We start from the raw sequence: 19,200 nt of genomic DNA, 5'->3' as shown, positions 1-19,200 counted from the left end.
ACACAAAAACTAATGTACAGTGTCAGAAAATATACTGGTGCTTGTATGGGCATGGAATATGGAGGTTGAGAGAGGCAGAAGGAAAGAGTTACAAAGGACTCTAAGGAGAATTCTTTGAAAAGGCCACAACTACAAGAAAATCATGAAAGGAGAAAAATTTCATAGGTAAAAGCAAACACACAATTAAGATGGTGGATTAGGGCGCCTGGGTGGCTCAGTTGGTTAAGCCACTGCCTTCGGCTCAGGTCATGATCCTGGAGTCCCGGGATCGAGTCCCGCATCAGACTCCCTGCTCGGCGGGGAGTCTACTTCTCCCTCTGACCCTCCCCCCTCTCATGTGCTTTCTCTCTCTCATTCTCTCTCTTTCAAATAAATAAATAAAATCTTTAAAAAAAAAAAAAAAAAAAGATGGTGGATTAATCACTTATAAAAGCAGTATGGAGGTTGAAACACAGAAGTAGTAAAATCAATTATATCCACAAATATCAGTCAAGGAATACACAAAATAAAAAGATGTAAATATGACATCACATACCTAAAATGTGGAGAGAGGAATAAAAATTTAGTGCTTTTAGAATGTGTTCAAACTTAAGTGACCATCAACTTAATATAAACTGCTATACACATGTTATAATATGAACCTAATGGTAACCATAAGCCAAAAAACTATAATAGATGCACAAAAAATAAAGAGAAAGGAATCTAAGCATAACACTAAAGAAAACCACCAAATCATGAAGGAAGAGAACAAGAGAAGAAGAAAGGAACAGAGAAGAACTACAAAAACAATCAGAAAACAATGAACAAAATGGTAGTAAGTACATACCTATCAATAATTATTAAATATAAATGGACTAACAGTTCCAATCCAACGACTGAATAGATAAAAAAACAAGACCCATTATATGCTGCCTACAAGAGACTCACTTCAAACCTAAACACATGTACAGATCAAAAGTGAAGGGCTGGAAAAACATATACCGTGCAAATGGAAGTAGAAAAAAAAAAAAAAAGCCAGGGTGGTAATACTTATACCAAACAAAAGAGACTTTAAAACAGACTGTAGCAAAAAAATAATAATAAAGTAAAAAATAAACAGACTGTAGCAAGAGAAAAAGAAGGGCACTACAAAATAATAAAGAGATCAATACAACAGGAGGGTATAACAATTGTAAATATCTATGCACCCAACATAGGATCACCTAAATGCATAAAGCAATTATTAACAGATATAGAGGGAGAAACTGAAAGTAATACAATAATAGTAGGGAACTTTAACACCCCACTTAAATCAATAATAGATCATCCAGACAGAAAATCAATAAGGAAACAGTGACTGAATGACATATTAGACCAGATGGACATAACAGATATATACAGAACATTCCATTCAGAAACAGCAACATACACATTCTTTTCAAGTACACATGGAACATTCTGTAAGACAGATCATGTTAGTCCACAAAACAAGTCACAATAAATTTAAGAAGACTGAAATCATATCAAGCATCTTTTCCAACCACAATGGTATAAAACTAGAAATCAATCACAAGAATGAATCTGGAAGGAACACAAATACATGGAAGCTAAACAACATACTATTAAAAGATGAATGGGTCAACCAAGAAAACAAAGAAGAAATAAAAAAATACATGGAGACAAATGAAAATGAAAACACAGTGGGGCCCACAATTTTGGGGATACAGGAAAGGCAGTTCTAAGGGAGAAGTTTATAGCAACACAGGCCTACTTCAAGAAACAAGAAAAATCTCAAATAAACAACTAAACCTTACACCTAAAGAGCTAGAAAAAGAACCACCAAAGTCCCAAGCTAGCAGAAGGAAGGAAATAATAAAGATTAGAACAGAAATAAATAGAGGATTAAAAAACAATAGGGAAGATCAATGAAACCAGGAGCTGATCCTTAAAAAGATAAACACTGATAATAAGCTCTTAGCCAGAATTATTAGAAAAGAGGAGAAAGGCTGAAATAAAATCAGAAATGAAGGAAAAATAACAACCAACACCACAGAAATACAAAGAATTATAAAACAATATTATGAAAAACCATACGCCAACAAATTGGAAAACCTAAGAGAAATGGATAAATTCCTAGAAACATACTATCTTCCAAAAGCTTAGCGAAAACTTAAGCAGATCAATTACTAGTAATGAAATTGAATCAGTAATCAAAAAACTCCAAAAAAAAAAAAAAAAAACTCCCAAAAAACAACAGTCTATGACAAGATGGCTTCCAAGGTGAATTCTACCAAACATCAAGAGCTAATACCTATTTTTCTCAAACTATTCCAAAAAACAGAAGAGAAAAAAACACCTGCCAAATTCATTCCACAAGACCAAAACCAGGCAAAAACACTGCAGAAAAAGAAAACTACAGGCCAAGATCTCTGATAAACATAGATGCAAAAATCTTCAACAAAATATTAACAAACTGAATTCAACAAAACATTAAAAGGTAACTCACCACAATCAAGTAAAGTTTATTCCAGGGATGGAAGGGTGGTTCAATATTCGCAAATCAATGTGATACATTACATTAAAAAAAAGAAAGGATAAAAACCATAAGATCATCTCAGAAAAAGCATTTGACAAAATACAACATCCATTCAGGATACAAATTCTCAACAAAGCAGGTTTAGAGGGAACAAACCTCAACATAATAAAAGCCATATCTGAAAAACCTACAGCTAACATCATATTCAATGATTAAAAAACCGAGAGCCTGTCCTCTAAGATCAGGAACAAGGATATCCATTCTCACCACTTACATTCAACACAGTACTGGAAATCCTAGCTGCAACAGTCAGACAAGAAAAAGATATAAAAGGCATTCAAATTGGTGAAGAAGAAGTATAATTCATTATTTGTAGATGACATGATACTATATATAATAAACCCTAAAGACGCCACCAAGAAACTATTAGAACTGAAAAATGAATTCAGTAAAGCTGCAGGACACAAATCAATATACAGAAATCTGTTCCATTTCTATAAACTAATAACAAAGTAGCAGAAAGAGAAATGAAGAAAACAATCCCATTTACAATTGCACCAAAAAGAATAAAATACCTAGGAATAAACTTAACCAAGGAGGTGAAAGACCTGTACTCCGAGAACTATAAAACACTGATGGAAGAAACTGAAAGCAACACAAACAAATGGAAAGATATTCCATCCTCATGGATTGGAAGAATTAATATCGTTAAAATGTCCATACTATCAAAAACAATCTACAAATTCAATGTAATCTCTTTCAAAATACCAACACCATTTTTCATAGAACCAGAACAAATAATATTAAAATTGGTATGGAACCACAAAAGACCCTGAGTAGCCAAAGCAATTTAAAAAAGAGTAACAAAGCTGGAGGTATCACAATCCCAGATTTCAAGATATACTACAAAGCCTTATAGTGATCAAAACTATACGGTACTGACATAAAGACCAATGGAACAGAAGTGAGAGTCCAGAAATAAATTCATGCTTATATGGTCAATTAATCTATAACAAAGAATATACAAGGGGAAAAGACAGTCTCTTCAATAAATGGTGCTGGGAAAACTGGACAGCTACATGCAGAAGAATAAAACTGAACCATTTTCTTACACGATACACAAAAATAAACTCAACATGGATTAAAGACCTAAAGTGAGATGGATTAGAACTCCTAAAAGAAAACATATCTCTTAGACATTGACCTTATTAGCAACAGATTTATGGATATGTCTCCTCAGGCAAGGGAAAAAAAGCAGAATTAAACTACTGAAACTACATCAAAATAAAAAGCTTTTGTACAGCAAAGGCAACCATGGATAAAACAAAAGGCAACCTACTGAATGGGAGAAAATATCTGCAAATGCTATATCTGATAAGGCATTAATATCCAAAATATATGAAGACAACTGAATACCAAAAAGCCCTAAATAATCAGATTAAAAAATAGGCAGAAGATCTGAACATTTTTCCAAAGAAGACTACAGATGGTCAACAGACACATGAAAAGATACTCAAATCACTAATCATCAGGGAAATGCAAATCAAAACCATGATGAGATATCACCTTACACCAGTCAGAATTGCTAAAATCAAAAAGAAATAACAAGTGTTGGTGAAAATGTAGAGAAAAAGGAACCCTCCCACACAGTTGATGGGAATGTAATTTGGTGCAACCATTGTGGAAAACAGTGGTGAAAGTTACTCAAAAAATTAAAAATACAAAGACCATATGATCCAGTAATCTCACTACTCATATTTACCCAAAGAAAACAAAAACACTAATTCAAAAAGATATATGCATGCTTATGTTTATTGCAGCATTATTTACAACAGCCAAGATATGGAAGCACCCCATGTATCCACTGATAGATGAATGGATAAAAAAAATGTAGTATACATACTATAATTGAATATATAGCTATAGGAAAGAATGAAATCTTGCCATTTGCAACAGCATGAATGAAACTGGGGGTATAATGCTAAGTGAAATAAGTCAGAAAGAAAAAGACAAATACCATATGATTCCACTTATATGCAGAATCTAAAAAACAAATGAACAAGGAAAAAAAAAAACAAAAAACAAGGGTAACTGCGTGGCTCAGTCGTTAAGCGTCTGCCTTCAGCTCAGCTCAGCTCATGATCCCCAGGTTCTGGGATCGAGCCCCGCGTCAGGCTCTTTGCTCAGCGGAGAGCCTGCTTCTCCCTCTCCCACTCCCCCTGCTTGTGTTCCCTCTCTCGCTGTCTCTCTCTGTCAAATAAATAAATAAAATCTTTAAAACAAACAAAAAACAGATTCTGAAATACCGAGAAATGGTGGTTGCCAGAGGGAATGTTGTAGGGGGGAGGAGTGAAATAGATATTGGGGATTAAGAGGTACAAACTTCTAATTATAAAATAAGTCCTAGAGATGGAAAGTACATTATAAGGAATATAGTCAATAATATTGTAGTAGTAATGTTTGTCTGATGATTACACTTTTCCTGGTGAGCACTGAGTAATGTATAGAATTGTTGAATCAATATGTTTACACCTGAAACTAACATAACATTATATGTTAATTATACTTCAATATTAAAAAAAAAAAAAAAGGACTTCAAGGAAACTTTTGAGTGTGATGGGTATGTTCATCTCCTGATTGCAGTGAAGTTTCATTGAGTGCATACTTTTATCAAAACTTATCAAACTCTACACCAGAACTGGCCTCTTGGCTAAAACATGGCTTGCTTAAGGCTATCCTCCCAGGAAGTTTCTAGTCAGTCATTTCAATTACACTTAATAAAAGTCATGCCCTTCTCCTAATAAATCCTAAATTCTCCTTCACTAACCAACATAGATTTTTGCATTCCCTCTTATAACATGGTTCATGTTCTCATGAAACCAAAAGCCTTTTTACAATAAGATTAAAAACAACTACCATCTCCAATTGATCACCACTTGAAAACTCACAGATCAATATTACCCAATAGTTACTACAGAAACCCAAATCAGAATCCTTAATCATGACTCCTCTAAAATCACAATTTTCATCAATAAGAAATACCACTCATAGCACCTCTAGTTATGTAAATAAACCAACCTTAAACACAAATCCTACCAAAAGAAAACATTTCTTTTTTTTTTTTTTTAAAGATTTTATTTATTTTTTAGAGAGCGAGCGAGAGAGAAACAGCATGAGAGGGGAGAGGGTCAGAGAGAGAAGCAGGCTCCCCGCTGAGCCGGGAGCCCAATGTGGGACTCGATCCCAGGACCCTGGGATCATGACCTGAGCCGAAGGCAGACGCTTAACCATCTGAGCCACCCAGGCGCCCCAAAACATTTCCATTTTTAAATCTTGGAACTTCATAAGCTAATAAGGCTTCTGATTTATCCTATACCAACTTTTCACTTAACTTCAAAATCATGCTTTGAAGCATGAGATCAACAGGCAGTTGATTGACCAAAAATACTTAAATCTTACTAAAATGTTCACTCTCAGAAGCAAATATCTATTTACATCAAACTTCAGAATATTCATTTTGTATGAATTTCTGCTTATGACCTTGCCACCTAATTTGTTTAAAATTTCCAATTATGGGGGCCCCTGGGTGGCTCAGTTGTTAAGCGTCTGCTTTCGGCTCAGGTCTTGATCCCAGGGTCATGGGATCAAGCCCCATGTTGGGCTCCCTCCTCCGCGGGAAGCCTGCTTCTCCCTCTCCCACTCCCCGTGCTTGTGTTCCCTCTCTCGCTGTGTCTCTGTCAAATAAATAAAATCTTTAAAAAATAAAAATAAATAAAAAAATTAAAAAAATAAAATTTCCAATTACGGCAACAGATTCCAATGGCAGGCAGTTTCCTAAGGATTGAAGAGAAATTTAAGGGTCTCCTTCATTTTGTTCAGTGAAACAAAAAATTCCTATGGGGGATGGGAGGGAATAGTAAAGTAATATGTATAGAATTTTAAAAGTCCAACAGTATTGCAAAATATGTAACAAAAACCACGCCATTCTCTGAAAGGATAAATAAACTGTGGTACATCCGTAGAATGTAGTAGTACTCAGAAATAAGAACTACTGATATGTACAACAATGTGAATGGATACAAGGGCATTATATGAAACGAAAAACCCAAACCCAAAAATTTACACACTATCTGATTACATTTATATAATATTCTCAAAATGACAAAAATATAGTGATGGAGAACAAATCAGGGGTTGCCAGAGGTTAAAAGTGGGGGGAAAGGGTGTGATTCTAAAAGACAGGATGAGGGAGTTTGCTTGCGGTGATGCCAACAGTTATGTATCCTGATTGTAGAGGTAGTTACAAAAATCTATAAAATAATTTGATAAAATATCACAGAATACATGCCAGAAAAAAAAGTTCATATAAAAACTGATGTCTATAGTTTATAGTATTATATATTGTACCGATGTCAATCTCCTTGTTTGCTAATGTACTACACTTAAGTGAGATGTTATTATTAAGGGAAGCTGGGTGACAGTACCCACGAACTCACAATTTTTGCAATTTCTTGTAAATCTAAAACTATTTCACAATAAGAAGTTTAATAAACATAGAAAAGGCAATAGACAGGGCGCGTGGGTGGCTCAGCCGTTAAGCGTCTGCCTTCGGCGCAGGTCATGATCCCAGGGTCCTGGGATCGAGTCCTGCGTCAGGCTCCCCGCTCAGCGGGGAGTCTGCCTCTCCCTCTGCCTCTGCCTGCCACTCTGCCTACTTGTGCTCTCTCTCTGTCAAATAAATAAAATCTTAAAAAAAAAAAAAAGGCAATAGACAATGTAGAGACAAAAAAAGCAAAACTATAACTAATAAACCTAGTGATTTGAAAAGGTATTACTTCCATAACACAAGGAGAGGGATACTGTTTTAAAAAAAGAGAATGAGAGTTCTTAGAAATTCAAAACACAATAGCAGAAGCTTTTAACGGTTACTAGAAGGGCTGAAAGATAAAGTTGGGAATAAAATAAAGACAAAGAAAATAGAGAAAGGATGAGAAAATCAGAAAAATAATGAATGAGGTCAACATTCAAATAATGTATGTTCAGAGAGAACAGAGAAAATGGAGAGAAATTACACATGAAAAATTTCCAGAAGTAACTGATACTAATAAGCACTGCTGCTATCAAACAGACACTAGTTGTAACAAATACACAAAAGTAAAATATCTACAAAGTGAATCATATGCACTTATATATGGCACCCTTACGTAGAATACACATGGTACAACCTTATATGGTAGCACTTTCCTAGTTTGAGGAATTATATTACTTATCTTTAAACACTTCCAGCAACCAGCATCATAACCTGGTGTATCTTATTAATATTTGCTGAATTTAGCTGAAGTTACAGGGTATATATAATATCTAAGCATGTTCCCCTTCATCGGTTGTTTATTCCTTGTCAAACACTACTCTGTGTGTGTGTGTGTGTGTGTACAGAGAGATATGGAGATATGGATTTATGATTTACAAATTATTTTAAACATTTAATCAAGGTTTTAAGACCTACTTTTTTAAAGATTTTATTATTTATTTAAGAGAGAACAAAAGCAAGAGAGCTCACAGAAGGAGAGGGAGAGGCAGACTCCTGAGCAGGGAGACTGACGCGGGGCTCGATCCCAGGACCCTGGGATCATGACCTGAGCCAAAGGCAGACACTTAACCAACTGAGCCACCCAGGTGCCCCAAGACCTACTTTTTCTTTAAAATGAGGTGAGCATCCTTATAAATTTTGTGTTAGATGTTCCTATCCATTAGTCTGTCCTTAAAAAAGCAGTATTTTAAATTTCTATTTTCATTTTGGGGAGAATTAAGCTGCTTTTATTAGTATAACAAGTATCACATCTATGTTTTAGCTTTTTTTTTAAAGATTTTATTTATTTATTTGAGAGAGAATGAGAGAGAGAGAGAGAGCACATGAGAGGGGGGAGGGTCAGAGGGAGAAGCAGACTCCCTGCCGAGCAGGGAGCCCGATGCGGGACTCGATCCCGGGACTCCAGGATCATGACCTGAGCCGAAGGCAGTCGCTTAACCAACTAAGCCACCCAGGCGCCCCTGTTTTAGCTTTTGTAACTAAGACTTTTAAATGATTTCATATTAATATATTGTTAAGCACTTAATTTGCATATGCTTTTTATAAGCATTTTTAAGGTGTTAAGAGATGTAAAACCATGGTTCATGGACCAAATGCAACCCATTACTTGATTTTGTAAATAAAGCTTTATTAAAACATAACTATGCCCATTCATTTATACATTGTTAATGGCTGTTTTCACTCTATAATGGCAAAACTGAGTGGTTGCAACAAAGACTAGAGTCCACAGAGCCAAAAATATTTACTATTCAACCCTTTACAGAAAATTTTTCCCATTCTTAAATGTTAAGTGTCAGTTAACTGTGACAATATAAGAAATGCTATCAAACTTCTAAATCTATTTTCAACAGATTTAATACAAATTTCTCTTATCTTTTCCCTTTTTTGTCAATTAGCCTTTCTATAAGCTTTTTGTTCTGCTTAATACATGATCAGTTCCCCAAGGAACAAAGGCTAATTACCGAAAAGGGCAGTTGTCAACTGAGGACTGAGCTATGGTCTCAAAAGTCAACTGTAAGTATGTGGTTTGATCTGTTTTTTCCATAGAAATATTTTAAATGATACTTAAATCCCTGATTTCCCCACTAAAGACAAGTATAGCAAGAAATATAGCCCAAGAATAGTCTTAATACTAGTCCTAAATCCTAACATCTTTCTCTTCTCCTTAAAAATTCCATTGTCAGATAAGTCAGCAACTGAAGTAAGGCAGAAGCAGTGGCAGCAGCAAGAAAGTTCCATAGAAAAAAGAACTCTTTACACTGTTGGCGGGAATGTAAATTGGTGCAGCCACTGTGGAAAACAGTATGAAGGTTCCTCAAAAAATTAAAAATAGAATTACCCTATGATCCAGTAATTCCACTGCTGGGTATTTACCCAAAGAAAATGAAAACACTAATTCAAAAAGATACATGCACCACTATGTTTATCGCAGTATTATTTACAATAGCCAAGATATGGAAGCAACCCAAGTGTCCACTGATAGGTGAATGGATAAAGATGTGGTATATATATATAGCATACATACATATAAACAATGGAGTATTACTTGGCCATAAAAAAGAATGAAATCTTGCCATTTGCAACAACATGGATGAACCTAGAGGGTATAACGCTAAGTGAAATTATTCAGAGAAAGACAAATACCATATGATTTCACTCCTGTGGAATTTAGAGACAAAAAAAAAAAAAAGAGAGAGACCCAAAAAACCCCACTCTTTTTTTAATTTTTTTTTAAAGATTTTATTTATTCATCTGAGACACAGAGGTACAGAGAGAGAGAGAGAGAAAGCATGAGCAGGGAGAGAGGCAGAGGGAGAGGGAGAGGGAGAAGCAGGCTCCTCGCTGAGCCAGGAGCCCGATGTGGGGCTCGATCCCAGGACCCTGGGATCATGACCTGAGCCGAAGGCAGACGCTTAACCATCTGAGCCACCCAGGCGCCCAAAACCCCACTCTTAAATACAGAGAACAAAACTGGTGGTTGCCAAAGGGGAGATGGCTAGGGGGAATGGGAGAAATAGATAAAGGAAAGTATCTTGATGAGCAATGAGAAATATATAGAATCGTTCAACCATTAGATCATACTTGAATAAAAAGAAAGTTTCATATACTGTTGCATGACCACTCTAAGAGCATCTTTTCTGTGAAGTCAAATGAAGACCTAGATACTAAAAATTCTGACAGAAAAGTACCCCTTAAGGGCAAAGCTTTAATGTTTTACTACCAGGGTAAAGTTTTCCCAACTGATAAAAACTAATTTCATGTAAACAGCAAAGGAGCTGAAGATTTCTTTAACTTTCAAAATGTCTTATTACTTTGCTTCTAGTTTTTGAACTTTTTTAATAAAGGAAGATGTTGCTAGGCAAGCACCTCTCCAAACTGAGGAGTCTCTGAATTGAAGTTATAATATCTAAATGTTATACTGCTAACTTTTTCAGTTCTAAAAAATAGCGTAGTTATAATTCATCAATAGGTATCAGGTGCTTACAACATACAATGACAACTAAATCCTATAATAACTGAAAGTACTCTTACCCTCCTATCCTTTATCTTAAAAATTTGTTTTAACACGCAATCTACCAAATATTCACTGAATACAAATCATATGCGATTTACTATTCTAGTCCTGATGGATATAACCAAGAAAGCCTGTGCCCTCAAAATTAATACAATCAAGGAAAGAAAAACAGAATATATACAAATAAATACATTAAATATTATATGGTGATAGGTGCTATGAGGAAAAACGAAGCAGGGTGAAGAGAAGAGATACTCATTTTGAGGTATGAGGTTCTATCTTACATAGAGTGGTCAAGGGGCACTGTCTGAGGAGAAGATGTCTGAGCAAAGATCTAAGGAAGAGAGAAACAGAACTATGAGAATATATGAGGGTACAAAGACCCTGTGGCAAGAGTAATCTTTGGCTTTTTTATGGCATTCAAGAAGGCCAAGATAGCTGAAGCACAGAAAGCAAGACAATGTTAAAAGATCAGCTCAGGGGCGCCTGAGTGGTGCAATCAGTTAAGCATCCAACTTAGTCTCTTAGGTTGTGATCTCGGGTCATGGGATCCAGCCCCACATCAGGCTCTGTGCTCAGTGTGGAGTCTGCCTGTCCCTCTCCCTCTGCCCCTCCCCCTCACTCATGTGCACACTCGCTCTCTCAAATAAATAAATAAAATCTTTTTTAAAAACCTAAATAAATGGTTTTTGCTTTTGATCTGAGATATGGGTACCAGTGAAATTTAAGTTACATAATCTAACTTATGTTAGATCAAGTGGACAATGGAAGAAAGGATGCAAATGTAGAATCAAATGACCAATTCAGAGGCTACTGCAAATAGTTCAGGTGAGAGCTAAAAGTGACTTGGACGAGAGTTGTAGCAGTGCACATGGCAAAGAGTGGACTATACATTTTGAAGAATAAGACTCTGAAATTTCAGAGATTAAATGTAGGAGGTGAGAGAGAGGAGTCAAGGATGACTATTATTTTGGTCTGAGCAACTAAAAGAATGGAAGTTCATTTACTGCGTGAGAATGAGAGTGGGAAGATTAGGTTTGGAAAGTGTAGGTATATCTTAGATATTGTAAAGAATGAGAGGTTTATTCAACATCCAAATGAAGATATCAAATAAAGAGTCAGACACACAAGTCTAAAGTTCAGGGGAAAGGTCCAGGTTAGAGATAAAAATTTGGGAATTGGAAATCACTATATACTTAACAGTCTCAAGCAACTCCCTACCACAGAAAATTATAAAGTAGTTTTAAAATATAGCTAACCACCAGGGGCGCCTGGGTGGCTCAGTCGGTTGAGCGTCGGGACTCTTGATTCAGGCTCAGGTCATGATTTCGTGGTCGTGGGATCAAGCCCCACGTCAGGCTCTGCACTCAGCACAGAATATGCTTGGGATTCTCTCTCTCCCTCCCTCTCTACCGCCCACATGTGCGCTTTCTCTCTAAAATAATGAACAGATCTTTAATACATATATATATATAGCTAACCACTACTAAAAACTGCACAGATCTAAATTAATGGTCAGATATATTTTGTATCTACTAATTAGTCATTTATTCAACAAACATTTACTCAGTATTTTGTGCAAGTTGCTGTTCACGACTGAGAATAATATTATAATGCATACATAATCACGTACATTTAAAGGTGCTTCAAAAAACTGTAATTACTTTTAAAAACCTCTTAGAGCATCTATCCTACTTATTACTAAAGGGGGGAAAATCAACCAGTGGAAAAAAGATATGAGGTACAAATACAAGATTTAATTTTAGAAATATATATCATTTGTCAGTATTTTAACGAATTAGTTTCACAAAACATGTTTCTAGAGAAAAATAGCAATCCGACAGTCACTTGTATTTCCAAATGGCCTTTTGAAAACACAAACTGACTTATTCCATTAAATTCCCTCCTCTATTCTCATACTAAAGTTTTAAGCAATAAAACAATTAAAATTAAAAATCTAAACTACTCTGCTAAACTAAATTAGATTGATAAAATTAAAGAAGGAAAGAATTTGCATCAGAAACCCTTTGATACTGGTCATTCAATATACCTAAATATCCCGAGAAATACTCACAGAAACACAGAATCTAAGTTTAGGAAAACCCTTTTAGAACATGTAATCCAAACACCTATCCAATTTCTGAATCTCATCTATCAAGTCCCCATGAATTGGCAGACCTATTGCTGTTAATGACTGGTAAGGGTAACTTGGTTTTTTTCTTTTTAACAGTTCTGTTCAATCTTTGGAAAGCTCTGACTCTTAAGACAATTTTTCTTAACATTAAAGCTTAATTAAACCTTGTCATCTGACCCCAGTTCAGGGTTTTGGACCAGTTAATTATTTGTTATGGGAAGCTGTCCTGTGCATTGTAGGATGTTTAGTAGCACCTCTGGCCTCCACCCACTAGATACTACTAGTAGTACTCTCTCCTCCCGGCCATTAACCAAAAATGTCCTCAGACATTGCCAAAGCCCAATGAGGGGTAAAATCACACCTCTAGTTGAGAACCACTGCCTAGTTCTATCTGCTAGAGCCAAATAACAATAACAACAACAACACTAAGATCTGAGCATTTAATACATGCCAGGTACAATTCTGAGCACTTTACATATATCTTCATGTAATCCTCAAAACCATCCCCAGTTGAGAAAAACAGAAGCTTAGAGGCTAAGGAACTCGCCTAAAATCAGATAGCAAATTAAATGGCAGGTCTGAGATGTGAACTAAGCAGTTCAATTTCAGAGCTCATGCTTTCAACCTCAAAAAGTCTGACTCAAACCAAGTCTAGTGTCATTTCCAGAGGGTGACTCTTCACATATTTAATATCAATCAGAGCTGCCCCCAAGACCTCTAATCAGTTCCTTAAGCTTACAAGATTTTCAACTTCTTCACATCCTTCCTTTGAATATACACAGAACTAAAGACAATAATACTTTGGTGTACAGTAGAGTGGCTGTAGCCTTTTCCACTGTGATTTTTTTTTTTTTTTAAGCAGGGAGGGTGGGTGAGAAAATGGAATGATGGCAGCCATACTGTACTTTTGTTTTCTATCAAATTTACTGGCAAAAAACATCCCCAGGTCTTTTTCATGTGTGATGTTGTAAAGCCATGCTAACTTAATGTATATTAGTGTTTTTCAGGCCTTATATATCTCAAAAAAAGTATTCATTTAAATTTAGTCCAACAATACAAACTCAGAGGTCATTTTGGATCATTTATCATTTCCTATCCTTCTTTCTTCATTGTCCCCTATAAATTTAATAATTTGCCTTCTCCAGATGTGCAATGAGACAAAGCAAAGAACAAAGCCACCTTCCAAGATCAATAATCTTTGGGTAGGGTCATTCAAAATCAAAAATGTGTTGATTAACACAAACAACTTACAGTTAACTCATTTTTTCCTTCACCATACACCCAAAAATTTAAAAACAGACTTTACTAAAAACTAAGCTTAAGTCCAAATACATTATATTGCTACTAGTCTACCAACTGCATCAGAAAATGGCTCTGACAATCTATTTTTAGCAAACCCATTCTGGATCATTTTTAACCTATTTTTCTTCAAGTTAGTCATAAACTATCTTTTTCATTTTTTGTTCTAAAATCTATTTTTCTCAAAATCAGACCTAGAATCCTCCATCTTTAGTACTTCTGGTATTCTCCTAAAATCATTAGAAATCACAAATAATACCAATAAGTTTAAAATTTTACAGGCAGTTCCTTTTATAAATGTAAGATGTTTCAACTGACCCAGAAGATAACTCATTTAACTAGATGCATTCTTCATCACTATACCCCTGTTGATTTTTATGTCCTTCACAGCAATGTTTGCTTTATTGTTATTATTGGTGGTGGTTTGAGCTTCCTCTTTAACAAAGAAGCTTCTAAGTAAGAGCTGAGGGATTTTTTTCTTCCTTCATTGTCAGGCATTATTATTATTACACTTTCCTTGATTACCTTTTTAAATGTAATATAAGATACCCTTTTGGTTGGTCTTAGCATTTTTTAAAAGTCTCAGCTCACTGTTTTCCTAATTGTTATAAAGATTTCTTTTCTACACTTTATTATGGCAATCTTAGCTATTTGCTTTGTTCTAAAAGTAGTGCATATCTTTAAAGAGTTTATTGTGTAGTCACACTAAGGATCTTTCTCTGTCCGAAAAAATATCAAAATTACATTTTTACTTAACTCTCTAAGACATTCTTCCTTTTTTAGAGAAATGTATCCTGTGAAATCATGCTAATCTTTAATCAAAAATCAGGAAAACTCAAATTGGCAAATTACAAAATATATACACCTAAAACACTACACAATTCTTAAGAATTATGCTATAGAAGACTATTTCATGACACACGGAATGTTCATGATTAAGTGTAAAAAAATGGGTTATATAACAATACATACAGTAATAATATTTCAAAACCACTTTTAAATATATGTGTGATTTTATATTTTTATACATATACAAAAAATAGGTTATATGCAAAAATATTTAAGCTATGATCAAAAGAAAAATATTTTAACATTTTTGTTTTCTTCTATGTGCTTTTTGTATTTATCAAATTCATATAATGAATATGTATTACTTTTATAATAACACAGGCATTATTATTTTAAAAGAACCAGCAAAACCAGAGAAAAATATTCTAGCAAGTATAAGACAAAAAGGTCTAGTTTGAGATTTCTGCTTTTATAACTCTATTACTAAAACAAGCTTAGAAAAACACTTCTGGACACCAAACCACAAAAAAAAGCCAATACAAGATACCACTAGCTAGCCTAAACATATAAATAAGTTGTGACAACCATTAAGATGACCATTTGAACTTCTAGAAATTAAATGGGGGAAATCACAAGAACTTCCTGTCATTTCGAGGAAAGGCTCTTATGAACTATTTAAAAACATTAAAAATAAAATAATTTTAAGATGTATATCCCCCCAAACCCCTACAAAATGAAGGGTCAATAGGACAGGAATAATGAAGACAAAAGAAAAAAAATAGAACTAATGATGTAATGTATGGGGATTAACATAAGAATAAAAAAAAAATAGCCAAGGTGTTTAATATTCAGCTAAAATTTCCAAATAAAGTAAGCAATACTAACCTGTTAAGATTTAAAATCTCACAGCAAGAACAATTATCTTTATTTAGAAATTCTCCCTGGTTGAAAATCATTTTGCAATAATCCAAAAACTTATCTGATTTACTCTCTAGTTCAATGGCAGCATCTAGATCATCTATTCAGAGTCTCTGTTCTAAGAGACTAGAAAAAAAGTCATTTTAACCAGTTAAAATTTATCATTCAAATATATTCAATTCTGTAAAATACTACTGCATATAAGTGGTTCAGCTAATCATTAATTCATCCAAAAATAAAAATACATTTACCCTCTTCTTTAGAAAATTATTTCAACGATTTCATTTGTCTATCTTGAATTTAATTTTCAAATATATTAAAAATACTTTAAATTATTCTTTCCTTGAATTGTTTATGATATTCATAAAAAACAATACCAAACATAATGCATTCTCAAGTTACATGAAGATTCTAAGACTTTAAACGAAATAAAAAACAAAGCATCAAACCCATGAAAATAAAAACACACTCCATTTATTTTAAATAACTTGCCATTTAGCTGACAATCAAGATATATGATCTTTTTCATCCAGAAAAGTAAATGATCATAATGAAACAAAGGCCAAACATATCTTTCTCAATCTCTCTCATATTCACAGATGTATAGAATTATAACCCAGTGATATCATGTAATAAATGAATACACACCTTACTTTAGCATATGCCAAGGTAGACACACAAAAACAAGAAAAAAATTCTGAGATCAGAGTATAAAGGGACTCTGCTTTTTCAAACAATGCAGCACTGAAAGCCAGATCAGCATCCTTGGGCATTACTAGGAAACTTTAGCACATCTGATATTTCCATCATCTTCAAGATTCCTCTGAACAATCAGAAAATTTCCCAGTCTCCCCCTACCTCCCCTGTCCACAGACTTCCTCTAGCTTTCCTCCCTCTACTGTGTAATAATGCTATTGCGGTTATTTAGGCTGTAAATGTTCAGAGATACAACCCCCTCTATGTATTAATTCAGTTCATTTTCTCACAGACACTGACTCAGCCGTGGGTTGTGCAGCACTGACGTTTCTAACCAAACAGCATCGTGTGAGCTGTGATCATCCCATTTCTCCATCTCTGTGCAGCGATTGGATATTGTAATTGATAGACAGGCTGAAGAAAACTCAGGAGATGAGGGCTTAGTGATATGTAGCTATGTTGCCAAATGCCATCTGTAATGCTAATTCTAGCTGTGCCAGCCTGCCAGGTTTTAGAAAACTAGGATACAGCTAACTTTCTTTTTTTCCTTTCAATATTTTATTGTGTACCCATTCTAGGCAGTAAAGCTTCTCTTTAAAACCAAAGAAAAAAATATTGTACTTTAAGAATCCATTCAAGAACTATTCTTTAAAGCAACCAAACTTTTCTATTTCTAAACTACTGCTGGGACTACGAAGTGACTTAAAAAGGAAACTGTAAAGCTCAGTCTTCACGCAGTCTCAGAAGAAAGGAGCATGCGTACTTGTATGTGGGAATGAAACCTTGCGGCAAAGTCTGATATTGAATGTATGATGCGTTTATCTTTAGTAACCTGAGCAGACTGCAGATCTGAGTTTTAAATAGTTGTATTCAACCCAATTCAAATATTCAGGAGCTTTTAAGCATATTGTCAATCTAGCCATTTTGATGTTAGTTGTACAGAAAAGGTGCTTTCTTTTTCCCTTTTTAAGTAGCAAAAACTCTTGTAATTTATAATTTAAAGAAAGTTGTTGCAATTCAGGCCGAACACACTTCAACTGAAATGATATTTAACCTCTTAGCAAACTACAAACTCCTCTATACAAGTATTAACTATACAACTACTTAGAAAGAAACAAAGTTCAGTAAATTTTTAACTAATTTATTTGTATGCACTGGCTTATTAAGCCATAGGGAACACAGGCACCCTGAAGTCCATCCATGTTGAGATTAGCTTCCTTGTCTTGTCTTTTATATCACAGTACTATACCTACCAAATCTACATTCAAAAAAAAATTGAGAAAAGAAAGTACCTTAAAGTTTATTAGATGGAAATGAAACGTTAGCAATGCCCACCAAACCCTCAAACCTCAATGGTAAGTACATATATATAGTAACTATTATTATCATTTTTATTCAAGAAGTTTAGTTTTATCCTTGCCAGTAAAGAAAAGTGGGAGGAAAAAAAAAAAATAATCAAAGAAAAAAATCTGAAAATGCAGGCAATTCCAAAATGTGAATAGAACAAAATACAAATTTATACAAGACAACTTTTTAAAATTATGCACAAAAACTGAACCAATAAAATATGCTTATCTCTTTACTGCTAAAGCCTAAATGTCTGTGTCCTCCCAAAATTCATATATTGAAATGTATTCCCCCAATGTGATGGTAGTTGGAGGTGAGGAGGTAATTAGGTCTTGAGGGCAAAGCCCTCATGAACTGGATTAGTACTTTATTTAAAAAGACCCCAGAGAGATCGCTAGCCCCTTCACCATGTGAAGACACAGCAAAAAGATAGTTGTCTGAACAAGGAAGCAAGCCCTTACCATGTATCAAATGTGCCAGTACCCTGAACTTGGACTCTCTAGCCTCCAGAACCATGTGAAATAAATTTGTTTATAAGCCACCCAATCTATGGTATTCTGTTATAGCAGCCTCAACAGACTGAGACATTTGCTTTTTATAAATTTAAATCCCCAACTCTGTTTGAGGTGGCAATGTGCCCACCTCATTTCTTAGCCTCGAAGACCCAGAGAGGACCATATGACATAGTTCTAGCAATGATTTATAAGCAGATGCCTGCTGGAAATTTCTGAGAAAATTTAATTCCCTAATATAAATGAAACCCCTTTCCCACTGTCCCCTTCTCCCTTCTACCTCATTCTTGTCTGGAAGGTGGACATGATGGCTGGAGCCATCCTGCGACCATGAGAAAAAGCCAAGAAAATCAGAAATTTTTGATCCTAACAACCTTAAGCCACTAAATCCACATCAGGCATTACCTATGTGTGAACTTACATACAAGAAAAATAAACCTCTAACTTAAGCCAGTGTTTAGTCTGGCTTTCTTTTGTTCAAATATCCCTAAATAAAATACACAAGATCCAAAAAAAGGATGAGTAGGGAGAAGCAGAGATGAAACACAACTAGCCATGTGAGTTGATATAACTTAAAGCTGAAAGATGGGTACAGAGGTATTATAACCTCTGTATTATACCTGTTTTCTCTACTTTATTTGTATTTAAAATATACCATAATAAGTTACTGCAAATGTTAAAAATAAAAAGAATGAGAAACTTGTTTATAAATTTTAGGTTTGCCATTGAGAAACTGCATGGTCTTGGGCAAGTTTATTAACTTCATTTTTTTTTTTCATATGTCAATTGGGGAAAGTAATACTATTCATAGAGCTCCACCTTCAAATCTAGTCAAGGTTATCTCCAGAAAGTCCCTGGCAGGAATGTCCATCAATCTACCTAATC

General features: G+C 34.7%; 1 protein-coding gene across 4 annotated transcripts in view; it reads right to left on the bottom strand.

Moving 5' to 3' along the window:
• The window catches only part of BTBD10 (BTB domain containing 10), a 74,909-nt gene that overhangs the window by 33,125 nt on the left and 22,584 nt on the right, over positions 1 to 19,200 (bottom strand). The window contains exon 1 of one of the 4 annotated variants that reach the window (XM_006745535.3): positions 16,409 to 16,757. The exons of the other annotated variants lie outside the window; for them this stretch is intronic. Coding sequence (XP_006745598.1) covers positions 16,409 to 16,533 — 125 coding nt within the window. The 5' untranslated portion in view covers positions 16,534 to 16,757. Of the gene's footprint in view, positions 1 to 16,408; positions 16,758 to 19,200 lie in introns of those variants that run through there. 4 annotated transcript variants of the gene reach the window in all.

Source organism: Leptonychotes weddellii, chromosome 11 (assembly GCF_054177405.1).
Source record: "Leptonychotes weddellii isolate Sample4059 chromosome 11, ASM5417740v2, whole genome shotgun sequence".
Taxonomy (NCBI): Eukaryota; Metazoa; Chordata; class Mammalia; order Carnivora; family Phocidae; genus Leptonychotes; species Leptonychotes weddellii.
Note: the sequence above shows the minus strand (reverse complement) of the source record. Positions and strands in the feature narration are given on the sequence as shown.